General features: G+C 39.5%; 1 protein-coding gene across 12 annotated transcripts in view; it reads right to left on the reverse strand.

Annotated features, from left to right (window-relative positions):
* Positions 1 to 527: 527 nt before the first annotated feature.
* Positions 528 to 11,034, reverse strand: part of LOC144660113 (uncharacterized) — a 24,129-nt gene continuing 13,622 nt past the window's right edge. For 10 of the 12 annotated variants that reach the window (XM_078521143.1, XM_078521286.1, XM_078520920.1 and 7 more), the window contains 2 exons: positions 3,121 to 3,458; positions 528 to 1,807 (listed from right to left, as the gene is read on the reverse strand). In XM_078521143.1, the coding sequence (XP_078377269.1) occupies positions 882 to 1,807; positions 3,121 to 3,439 (1,245 nt within the window). In that variant the 5' untranslated portion in view covers positions 3,440 to 3,458 and the 3' untranslated portion in view covers positions 528 to 881. Of the gene's footprint in view, positions 1,808 to 3,120; positions 3,459 to 4,244; positions 4,331 to 11,034 lie in introns of all 12 variants that reach the window. The other 2 variants (XM_078520703.1, XM_078520786.1) reach the window with 1 other exon arrangement.

The following is an 11,034-nucleotide window of genomic DNA, read 5'->3' on the forward strand; positions in this document are numbered from 1 at the left end:
ACAGCCAATCAAAAACATCCCAATTAATTCAAAAATCCTATGTCCCCAGAGCCTTCCGTTTTCTCATGCCAATCCGACTAAGAGAAAAGAATGGCTATGTGAATGAGAATGAAGGTCCCCATACCATGGTTGACACCAAGCCCACTCAAGTTAAGGTTTCTGGCTAGGCTTGAACTCGGGCTTTTCACGAGTTCAAGCGAAAACCTGGCGAAAACCTGAGATACATACATAGCGTTTTTTCTAGTTGCAATCCAATTTCATCCTAGCCATTAAGATAATTTGAAACAAAAAAGTCATTATTGTTACACTCTCTAGCTCGTTAACGTTTTATACTATAAGGCACTGCATTTCAGTCAGGCGCGGACAAGTTAAGAACACGAATGAAACGCGCGTTGAAAACTTTATGTCTTTTGAAAAAAAAAAATTATACACGAGTGCAAATTTTGACTTATTTACTTGGAGAATTCACTTGATTTCGCAACGTCAGAATTCAAAGGATATTTTATACTAAAAAAATTAAACCAGTATAACGTTTTATTTACTTTTATTAAGAGTCCACCTGGTTACAAATTCATCCAAAATATATGCGTTATTGCCCTGAAAATGGCTGGTTATTAACAATCAGATTGCAGGATTTTCTTCACTAGCTCGCTCGCAGGGCCAGCGATAAAATATGTATCCTATAAAACGTTAGTAAAAATGTAAAAGCTTAAAAAACTAAAATGACGAAGAGTAAAACTGCTTCAAAGACTAAAAACAGACTAAATGTCTTTAAAAGTTCACAAAATTCACAAATGTTTCATTTTAAACAGGCTATGGAACTAATCATTTTAATCATTTTATCTCATCAAAACTAATGATTTTCTTAATCTAATAAAAAGTTACAATTCATCTTTGGTATGTTCAGGAGCAACTTTATCATTGTAATCGGAAAGCAAACTTTCGGACCACATCGTGTTAGCAGCTGTGGCAGGATCAACTCCAGGGTGTTCACTTGCATACTTGAGAGCAGCTGCATTGTTGAGGTCATCCACTCTGTTGTCTTCCTTTGTACCAGGGCGTCCTATCTCATGGGCATTACCAATTGCTTTGGCAAAGTCCAGGCCAAATTTCTGCATCATTGATATCTGCCAGAAGGCGTGACGTTTTGCATTGCGTTCGCCATCATCGGCAATCTGGATTGCCATCCTGTAGGTTTCATAGTAAACCATGATGACATCATAGTATTGCGATGGATAGAGCTTTTGCCGAATGACGTCGATTTCGGCATAGGAGAGATTCTTGAACAGCAGGTTTTCTGGAAACGGCCAAAGGCCTGGAGAAAAGACAGAAGGCTCCCAATTTACAGCCTTTTGAAGTTGGTCTGCCATGATTTTCAAGATCTTTTGTAAGTCCGCAGCGGCAGTGGCTTTCACGAGTCGCCTATCCGTTGGTGTGTACATGCTTTGTAGGTCAAAATAGCCTTTAGCGATGGGCTTGGAGCGTCTGAGGGCAATATATGGACTTCCCGCCTTGATGTACCTTGCGTGCATGCCAGGTGAATATCCCTGCGAAGTGACGTATGGAGAACTGTTTTCAGCCCACTGCCATGCACCCGAGATATAATCATCGTTGCTTTTGTCAACATCAGAGTAAAGTGCAACCCAGTCGTAAGAGTCTGGCGATTTTGCGGCTGTCCAATTGAGTTCTGCATAGCCACCTGAAGAGCAGGTTACCCAGCAACCAGGATGCAACGTGTATTCCCCTTGAGCATTAACTTGGCCTTCGAGATCCAAGCCACTTGAACGCATTACTTCCTTGTACCCTCCTGAAAGAGAAGCCAAGTATTGTCATGTATCTGTCCACGAAGAGGCCCCCTGAGATCACTAAGTTCGGCCTTGACTGGTTGGAATGTGAAGGGTGGAAAACAGAATTTCCTTACCAAATCGCTTTGCAATTATTAGGGGAACTCAGACTATAGCCAATTGAACTGAAAGTGTTACTCGCATACATCTACATCTACATTTAATTAGGTCGGTAAAAATCTAGAGATATCACACCAAACGTTAAACCTAAAATGAATGTTAAAAATGTTAAAAACTAAACTAGTGGTAACCACAGGTTAAAAAGTGCGGGCCTTGACGCACATAGACAAGGTACCGGTAGGCAGTGCCGATAAATTAATGACTGAAATGATAAAATGGACAAAAGACAGTTATTCTGAGTAACGCGTCACGCAAGGATTTTTGCGGTGCAGTGTGAATTGAGATGTGATTTTTCTCAGTCGGTAAACTCGTAGTCTGCGAAAACAGCCGCCTCTCATGCTCCGATCCGCTTGTTACGGAGCATGAGAGGCGGCTGTTTTCGCAGGCTAGTAAACTCGCTATGTTGTAAGTGTTATAACGAATTTCTCGACAATAACCGTTGTTGGAATCATTCGCTTTCCCGTAATTTATCTGTGTCGATAAATAAATGATAAAATGGACAAAAGACAATTATTCCGAGTAACGGGAATGCATGTTAATAATTTTGCTTATTGCCGCGAACCGATCAAAAGTTATCTTTTGATTGTCGATTTGGGAATTGTAATCGAGCACGCGGTGTGAACTGATCGGGATGCGAATTTTTCTCAGTCGGTTAACTCGCTATGTTGTCAGTGTTATAACGAATTTCTCGACAATAAGCAACACATAACGCCTTCCATGTGACAGAAGGTTTAGATCTTATGTGACAAGCTGTTGTGAGATTAACTTATTTTTCGCATTCGTTCTTGGAGAACAGATTTTTCTCTTCCGGTGTTACGACAAACTGTCGTGATTGACACAATTTAGCATTCCGATCGTGCTTAGTGGAAGAACAAAAATTTTCAACTTCCGCTTCTCTTTTCGGTTTATAAACGTGGCGCGCACGCGTAAAACGCAATCCGCTGGTCACTGTCAAGATTAGGGTTGCGGGCCTCTCTTGGGCCCGCAATAAAACTAATACAATAAAATATTAAAAACCATTAACTAACTTAGATTTAAAACTATTTCATTATTCATCCATAATTCATCCATATATTAATATGTTTATATAAGGAACTGAAATATTCAAGATAATATCGTATGTATTGCAACCGTGTTGTCAGACGTTATATCGTACCTGAAATGGAAGCAAGTAGTGATGCCGGGGTGACTTCATCAAGTGACACAAGTGGGGCGCCTTTTGTTGAACCTTCCGCAGCTGCCTCCCAGATGAAATATCTGACGTTTTGAAAACTAGCGATGATGTTGCTAGTGACATAAGGGGAACCTTTACTAACCCATTGCCAAGTCAGGTAGTCATCATCTCCTTTCCCATCGTTCTCGTAGATTCCGACCCAATCATATCCAGAAAAGGGTGGATTCGCCTGCCAGTTAATAGCGGCATAACCGTTACTTGGGCCAATCCACGCGTAGAATCTCTTGATTTCTGGTTCCATTTTGCTTTACAAGACGTGACTGTTGATCAGAGAAAATCGAATAAAAAAAAATATTTTAAGAGTTTAAAAACCGTTTAAATGCCAACAGTAGGTTTATTCAATAGAAGCTGTAAAAAACTCCATCTCGCAAACTGTTCAGGTGATAAAAACTCCTTGGCAAAATTTTGGCAAGCTTTATTTTTTAAGCTTGGGCCTTTACGGAAGTTGATTTCGCTAAAACTTGACCATAGTTGTTAGAGGGAAATGGTTAAGAAGCCCGGCAAACATCAAAGGAGCAAACAAAGAGGCCAGGATTTATGTTGGAAGGTTTGTGCTCATACACTATGCATGAATTACGTAACCGCAACGTTTCTATTGGTTAGTTGCATGAACACACGTAACCACCTATTGTATTTTGTCAGGTTTTGTGCAGGGTCAAACTCCAAAACAGCGAACAAAAACATACAACAAAGAACTTTGCCAGGATTCCTAACCACTTCCCTCTATTAACTATGACTTGACAGATATTTTGGGAATAATGGGAGTTCACCAGTACTATTTTTTTCAATGAATAAAATAAGTATATAACGTGATTTTTTGTCCAAGTTTGCTCCTCGAGAAGAACACAAAGCAAGTTGATTTCACCACTCACTGCTCCATCAAAACCTCTAATGTTTCTTTTTTGATTCCATCTTTAATAAAAAGTTATAAGCTTTTAAGAGAGTAAAATTGTCAATGTTAGAGTTTGAAGCCTCGTATCTTCCCTTTGAAAGCCTATATAAAAATTTTGCGTCAGATATGACAATCTACCATACACATAGTTTACCTCCCTTCCATGTCGACTCATGAAATTCTATATCGTCGCTGAATTCTTGGACACAAAATTGCTTGTTTTTACGCTTCCGAAGGCTTCCCAAGGAAACACGAATACAAAAATATGTTTATGGTAATTTTGCCAATTTTAAGCCACGGGCTATTGTCAACACTTTATGCAGAAAGAACAATGCGTTGCAAAATAGTGTATTTTATGAGACAGCGCTTTGCAAGTGCAATTATTGATACAGAAACATTACGGAGCCTGTTCGTGAATATTTCGCGCATTTTCGGTATCAGCCGTCGCACTTCGTGCATACTCTTTATAAATGCATACTGATGAGCGGAACCTGTCCCCCGCGACCTTTAGTGACCGCGAAAATAAGTAAAAATAAGGTAAACTAGTGCCTGCCTCGCACGCGCGTCCTTGTAATTTGCTGTAATAGTAGCCTTCTTGCATGACATATTTTAGACTTTCACCAATATCAATCATATAGAGTGTGTTTTTGTATGAACTACAAAAACGTCCATTCATTCCAAAACAAACGTATCTAGAATATAACTGAAAAACTAAAACCTTATGTGGGACGATTAAATGCAGAGAGCCACACAACGTTAGGAAGACTATGGCACAATTCTTTGTCGGATCTCACGTAGCTTGGAGATGCATGTACTAGAACTCACTCGAGGTGTATAAATCAGTAATTTTAAGGTGGCTCGATACAGTTTTTTCTGGGCCATACCTACAATTTGCAATTGGCCTTTAAACGATCTTCCCTGACTCGGATCGATATGAAAATTACACCATATATTGGCTTTAGATTGAAGTTTTCTTTAATATATATTTTAAGGTAATCGATATTTCCATGGCAACGATAAACAGAAAATCGCCAAATCAGTAAAACCTGATTTTTGCGTGAATCAGATTTGCCGCTTAAAAACTAATACCAGCATCTTAAACTATGATGTACTGCAAATCAAATATTCAAGACTTAAAAAATTCTGTATGTTTGATTTCGAGTAAATCGCAAAAATGTTTCAAATTGTACTTTTTGCGTAGCAATAATAAATGAGCCGAGACACAAACACTGCGTAGACGAAGTAATCTCAAATAACGCCAAAATGTGTATTAAAGTAATCTTTCGAAGTCGTGAAAGTTTTGTTGAGTTTCCACAACGCAATTCTGAGAATTTGTTTTTTTCTTGCGGCCACTCGTATTGTAATTTTCAGGTAATTTTCGGTTTTAAGCACTTTTTGAAAAATCTATAAAACGGCTCGATAGATTTTCTTTAAACTTTAAGCACGGAAGCTCGATTATGTAAACAATTTAATCGCAAAGTTTTATTATCATTGATTCACTGGAACCTTTTTACATTTAACGATAAAGTAGGCCTTCGTATGGACGAAAATCTTGCGTTACAAAACACGCTTTGCAAATTATGCTAAATAATTCAATTCTACTACATTCCACCGAGATTAGTTATTATGAATACATTTCATTTGAATACATTTCGTTGAAGTCGTCTGTTCTATTGTTTCCTTGACATTATGATCTATCTTTTGCTCTCAGTTTGACAACTGTAAAACATTTTACCAGCTTGCTAAACCAAAACGTAATATAATTATTTCGGCATTTTCGCTTTCTCCTGGAAAAAATTAAGTTTTTTTCCCCGCACCTTTCTGTGCTTTGTTGCCCGTGGTGGAGCTTTGGCATTCCTTTTCGACAGTCCTTCTGTTGGCAAAGAGAGCAGAGCTAATAGTCCTTTTGAACCGTACTTTGAAAAAACTTTTTTTAATTGGTGGAATCCGATGCCAGCATTGGCTATTTTCTCTTTCATCGACTTTGAGCTGGGCAAAGCTTGCAATGATATAAGATTTCCACGAAAATTTTCCCTGGCGTCGATGGTCCTTTTCAGTTCCTCAGTGGTAGTTATGTAATTTTCAAAATTCTTGACATTCATGTCTGGAACGATTGCCCACAAAATCTCTGACAACGCCTTGCAGTCTGCAAGCGCATCATGCGCGTTGAATTCTTTGGCAAAAAGACTGTTAAAAATAATCGAGAGGCTCAAACTGGTTTTTGCATTTTTAAAAACATCCAGGCTTCTAATAGCCTTCAGACTGTCCAGAAAGGAGAGGTCTAGTGTTTTCAATCGGTCTAGAAGCGAAAACTTCGACAAAGAGTTCATGAAGACTGGGAAGTCAAAAGCTCCGTTGTGGGCTATGAGAACGATTTTGTTCCCGCCACTGTTTTTTGAAATTTTTTCCAGGTAGCTCACAAAATTCGTTTAAACATCTTGACTGGAAACGCCGGTAGCTACAACTTTGTTCTCCTTTAGAAGAACCTTTTTACCTGCAGAATAAGAAACTTGAAGCTTGTTCACGGAAGATGCTTGAGGGGAGATATCACCATCTGGGACGGAATATTCATTGAAACAATCTGTGCTGTCTTGTACTGAGACACACGCGATTTGTAATATTTCGCTGTCTCGTTTGAGACCTGTGGTTTCCAAATCAAAGGTATAGCACTTGAACTCTGTGTTCAATTTAGAACTTTTCTTTGTCGATGATGATTCTTCTTCTACGCAAGTCGATATCTCTTGAAACTCTTTTTCAGTCACGCTACTCAACAATCCGTCAATAATTCCTTTCGTTAAGCCTCGATCAAACGGTCATGATAGTTGATGATAGTTCGCTGCTTCCAACTATCATTCACTATCATATTGACTATCATGTTTGCGATCAAACGCTCCGTGATAGTTGACGATAGTTTGTTGAAATCACGCAATGCGCTCGCGCATTTCATTTTTGCTTTTTTCGTTCTCAACTTCACTAACACTCGGTGTAGAAATGTTTTCATGTTTTTTCCTTGTTTCCGATGCTTTCACACCATCTCTTGCTTCTGGCAGTGATATTTTCAGTGCTTTCTGGACGCTGTTTTTACTCTTCTTCTTCCCACTCACTTTCTCGTTTTCAGCTTCACTATAGTCCAAATATTAATCTAAATTTCGATTTTCTTCTTCACCGAACGATAGAATTTCCTTTGCGGCAGCCATGAATCTTGGATTGAGCCCGTCTTTGACTGAACCACTGACCGATAAACTATCATGCGCTATCATACCCGCGATTAAACGGTAAAAACTATCATCAACTATCATGTCAAATTTGAGCACGTCCAAACTGCATGATAGTTGATGATAGTGCATGATAGTTTGTGTTCAAACGCGCGTGATAGTTGGAACTCTCATCAACTATCATCAACTATCATGACCGTTTGACCGGGGCTTTAGAACTTTCCCTTCTTCCGTTACTCCAATCCCACTTTCATACGTGCTTCCTTCTTTCCCCTCTAGTCGCTCCTTCTTTCTTGTCTTGGCCTTCTTTAGTTCCTTTTTTCTTCTCTTTACTCTGAATGACTGTTTCCTTTCTCGGGCTTTCTTTCGTTTTCGCGATTCCTTTTTCACGTACATTGTAGTGAGATTTGACTCCTCTAATCTTAGTTCGTTGGCTGTCTGGTTCAGATAGTCATGTCCTTCATTGAACTGAGATACTCCGGAAGCTACACGATAATTCAAGCTCTCTGAGCCCCCGTAGTGTCTTATTTTCGGTGCTTTTGTTGCAACGACGCTGTTCACACATTCGTTGGCTTGACTTGAACCACAGTTAGCCAACTTTTGACACCACTCTTCGGTTTCAAAAGGTTTTATAGCAGACTCAATGGCTGCACGAAGGTTTTCTCCGGAAAGAGGTTTACCGCCTGGAAGATCTTTGTAGCTGTAGTTAGCGGGATCTTTTAGATGCCCACACCACTTAGGATCGCATTCACGATGGTCACCGAAAGCGTTGCACACAAACGTATTCAGCCCATTTTTTATTTTGCCTGGATCTCCTTGACTTTGGGAAATTAGATATGAAAAAAGCTTGGTAATGTAATTAATTACCACAGAGGTAAGACTCTTTACAGTCTTTTGTGCACTATATAACCGACTCCCTAGAGTTCTGGTGACATGGTTCTTGTCGGTTTTCTTGCTCGTTTCATAGCAAACGCGATATTTCACATGATTCTCAGTGGTCGCATCTTCATCCCCGGTATATGTCGAATACTTTACACCGTAAGTGGGCGCACGGTTGAAGCACTCCACGGCAATTTCGGGTTCCATACTCTTTGAAGAACCGCAATGATTTCTTCTGCAGTCATGTGGTAGTGGCTTAGATGTGCCAGTAGCATTTTCGCATTTTCGGCAACATGTTGATTTCACCCCATAGTGCAGTACCTTTCCAGAGGACTCTCCAATAACTGTACCAAATCCTGTGCTAGAATCCCGGGCTTTCCCGCGCTTTTGCCACGCCCCGTCATACGCCACAGATATCAAGGCATCCCCATCCTTGTCAACTGTAGAACACTCTGCTCTTTCCTTTTCCCTGAAACGTTCACAGCTTTCTTTACAAACAGATTCAACTGCTGAACCAACCTCCCGCTCGCGTTTCTTGTATGTCGCGCTTGACAGCGAGCCGATGCCCAGAATAGACAAATCTGCGTTAAGATGAGTATATCCTTGACCAGTATGGAGCATCGCTAGTGCTGCTTTGGAATTTAAGGTCACTGCCTCTGGTCCACGCGTTCCAGTTCTATGCGTGTGAAATGTTTTGATTGCGCTTTCTTTGTTACAGTTCCTGCACCTCACCTGCAAAACCACTCCAAGGCCAACCCGTATAGGTGGCTTAGAAACATCATCGAGAAAGAGAGGGCCCTCTTTGCATTGTACGCACTGGCGTAAACCATCGCGTAATAGCATCAAATTTACAATGTAATTTTCATCAAGAGCTTCGACAGTTTGCACACTAGAAGAGCGGAGCACAGGGCCATCACCAACTTGAAAACTCTGAGAGGGCTTTGTCGGTGCCTCCCACCGCTTTCCCCTGAGGCTTGTTAAACGTTTCCTCTTACATTCAAGTAGCTGTTTTGAATTCCTGTATCCTCTCCGACAAGCCTTGCCACTTTCTTTATCATTTTCCACATTTGCGCCCTGACATTTCCTTTTCGGATTAATTTCGTCTATTAAACGTCTTTTACGTTTAAGAGATTTTTTTACGGCCGGCATGTTCGAAAACAACAGAAAATGAGGGCGAAATTTGCATAAAAGTAAGTCAATAAAAATGTATGCATCACGAAGGAATGTAGTGCACATGTACATTAATTTGAATATTTTAGCATGATTTTATAATCCGTGAATTGTAACGCAAGATTTTCGTTCATTCGAAGGCCTACTTTATCGTTTAATTAGAAAACGTTCCAGTGAATCAATGATAATAAAACTTTGCGATTAAATTGTTTACATAATCGAGCTTCCGTGCTTAAAGTTTAAAGAAAATCTATCGAGCCGTTTTATAGATTTTTCAAAAAGTGCTTAAAACCGAAAATTACCTGAAAATTACAATACGAGTGGCCGCAAGAAAAAAACAAATTCTCAGAATTGCGTTGTGGAAACTCAACAAAACTTTCACGACTTCGAAAGATTACTTTAATACACATTTTGGCGTTATTTGAGATTACTTCGTCTACGCAGTGTTTGTGTCTCGGCTCATTTATTACTGCTACGCAAAAAGTACAATTTGAAACATTTTTGCGATTTACTCGAAATCAAACATACAGAATTTTTTAAGTCTTGAATATTTGATTTGCAGTATATCATAGTTTAAGATGCTGGTATTAGTTTTTAAGCGGCAAATCTGATTCACGCAAAAATCAGGTTTTACTGATTTGGCGATTTTCTGTTTATCGTTGCCATGGAAATATCGATAACCTTAAAATATATATTAAAGAAAACTTCAATCTAAAGCCAATATATGGTGTAATTTTCATATCGATCCGAGTCAGGGAAGATCGTTTAAAGGCCAATTGCAAATTGTAGGTATGGCCCAGAAAAAACTGTATCGAGCCACCTTAAATGCACGGCTAGTACGACGACACTTGTATTGGACAATTTATTTGGCCAATATTTCGACTAGTCAACTAGTCTTCTACAGGGCCAGAGAAGAAGGGCTGTAGAAGACTAGTTGACTAGTCGAAATATCGGCCTTTCTGAAAAGTGGAAGAACTCGATCGACCGCGGCTCGTAATTATTTTCAGGTATGCATTGCTTAGCTGACATCACTATAGTTATTGAACGTAGCCCGAAAAACAATGTCCTTGAGTCCGAAATGATGACCACAAAACGTGCCATATACGTTTAGTGTTTAGTGTTATTTGCCCATATTTTTTAGTGCTTGAGTAGTAATAGGTGAGTCAAATGAATAACACCTCAGAAGTAACCGCTTTTATCGCAGCTGGAGTTCGTTTTTTGACAAGTGTTAATGAGTCACGGTAAATTTCCCGACTTTGTTTACCCACGCGGAAAAAAACAAAATTTGCATACCATGTTCAGGCAAGCCCTTGACATGTTCAAACAAGCCCTTGACTGTCACGTCACGCGACGCTTTTTTCACAGCCGGTGTTTTGTTATTGGCGATGAGTCATGATATTACAACGTCTAAAAATATTATTCGGGTAAACCCCCGACACCCACGCACAAATTTGCATGCCGCTCGCGGCTTCATGTCAATTGAACATTTGCAGACATTGAAATATACACAAAGATGGGCCGAGGAAGAAATGGAGTTTTGATAACAAGTGGGAAAAAAAAATTTAAAAGGTTTATTGGGCCACCTTTACAAACTTTTCAACATAAAAAAATTGCTAAAGAAAACAATCAAACAATGATTTTATTGTCAGAAGAGGCGATCGCACAGTTGAAAACTTTTGA

Source organism: Oculina patagonica, chromosome 1 (assembly GCF_052425735.1).
Source record: "Oculina patagonica isolate OP01 chromosome 1, crgOcupat, whole genome shotgun sequence".
NCBI classification, from domain to species: domain Eukaryota; kingdom Metazoa; phylum Cnidaria; class Anthozoa; order Scleractinia; family Oculinidae; genus Oculina; species Oculina patagonica.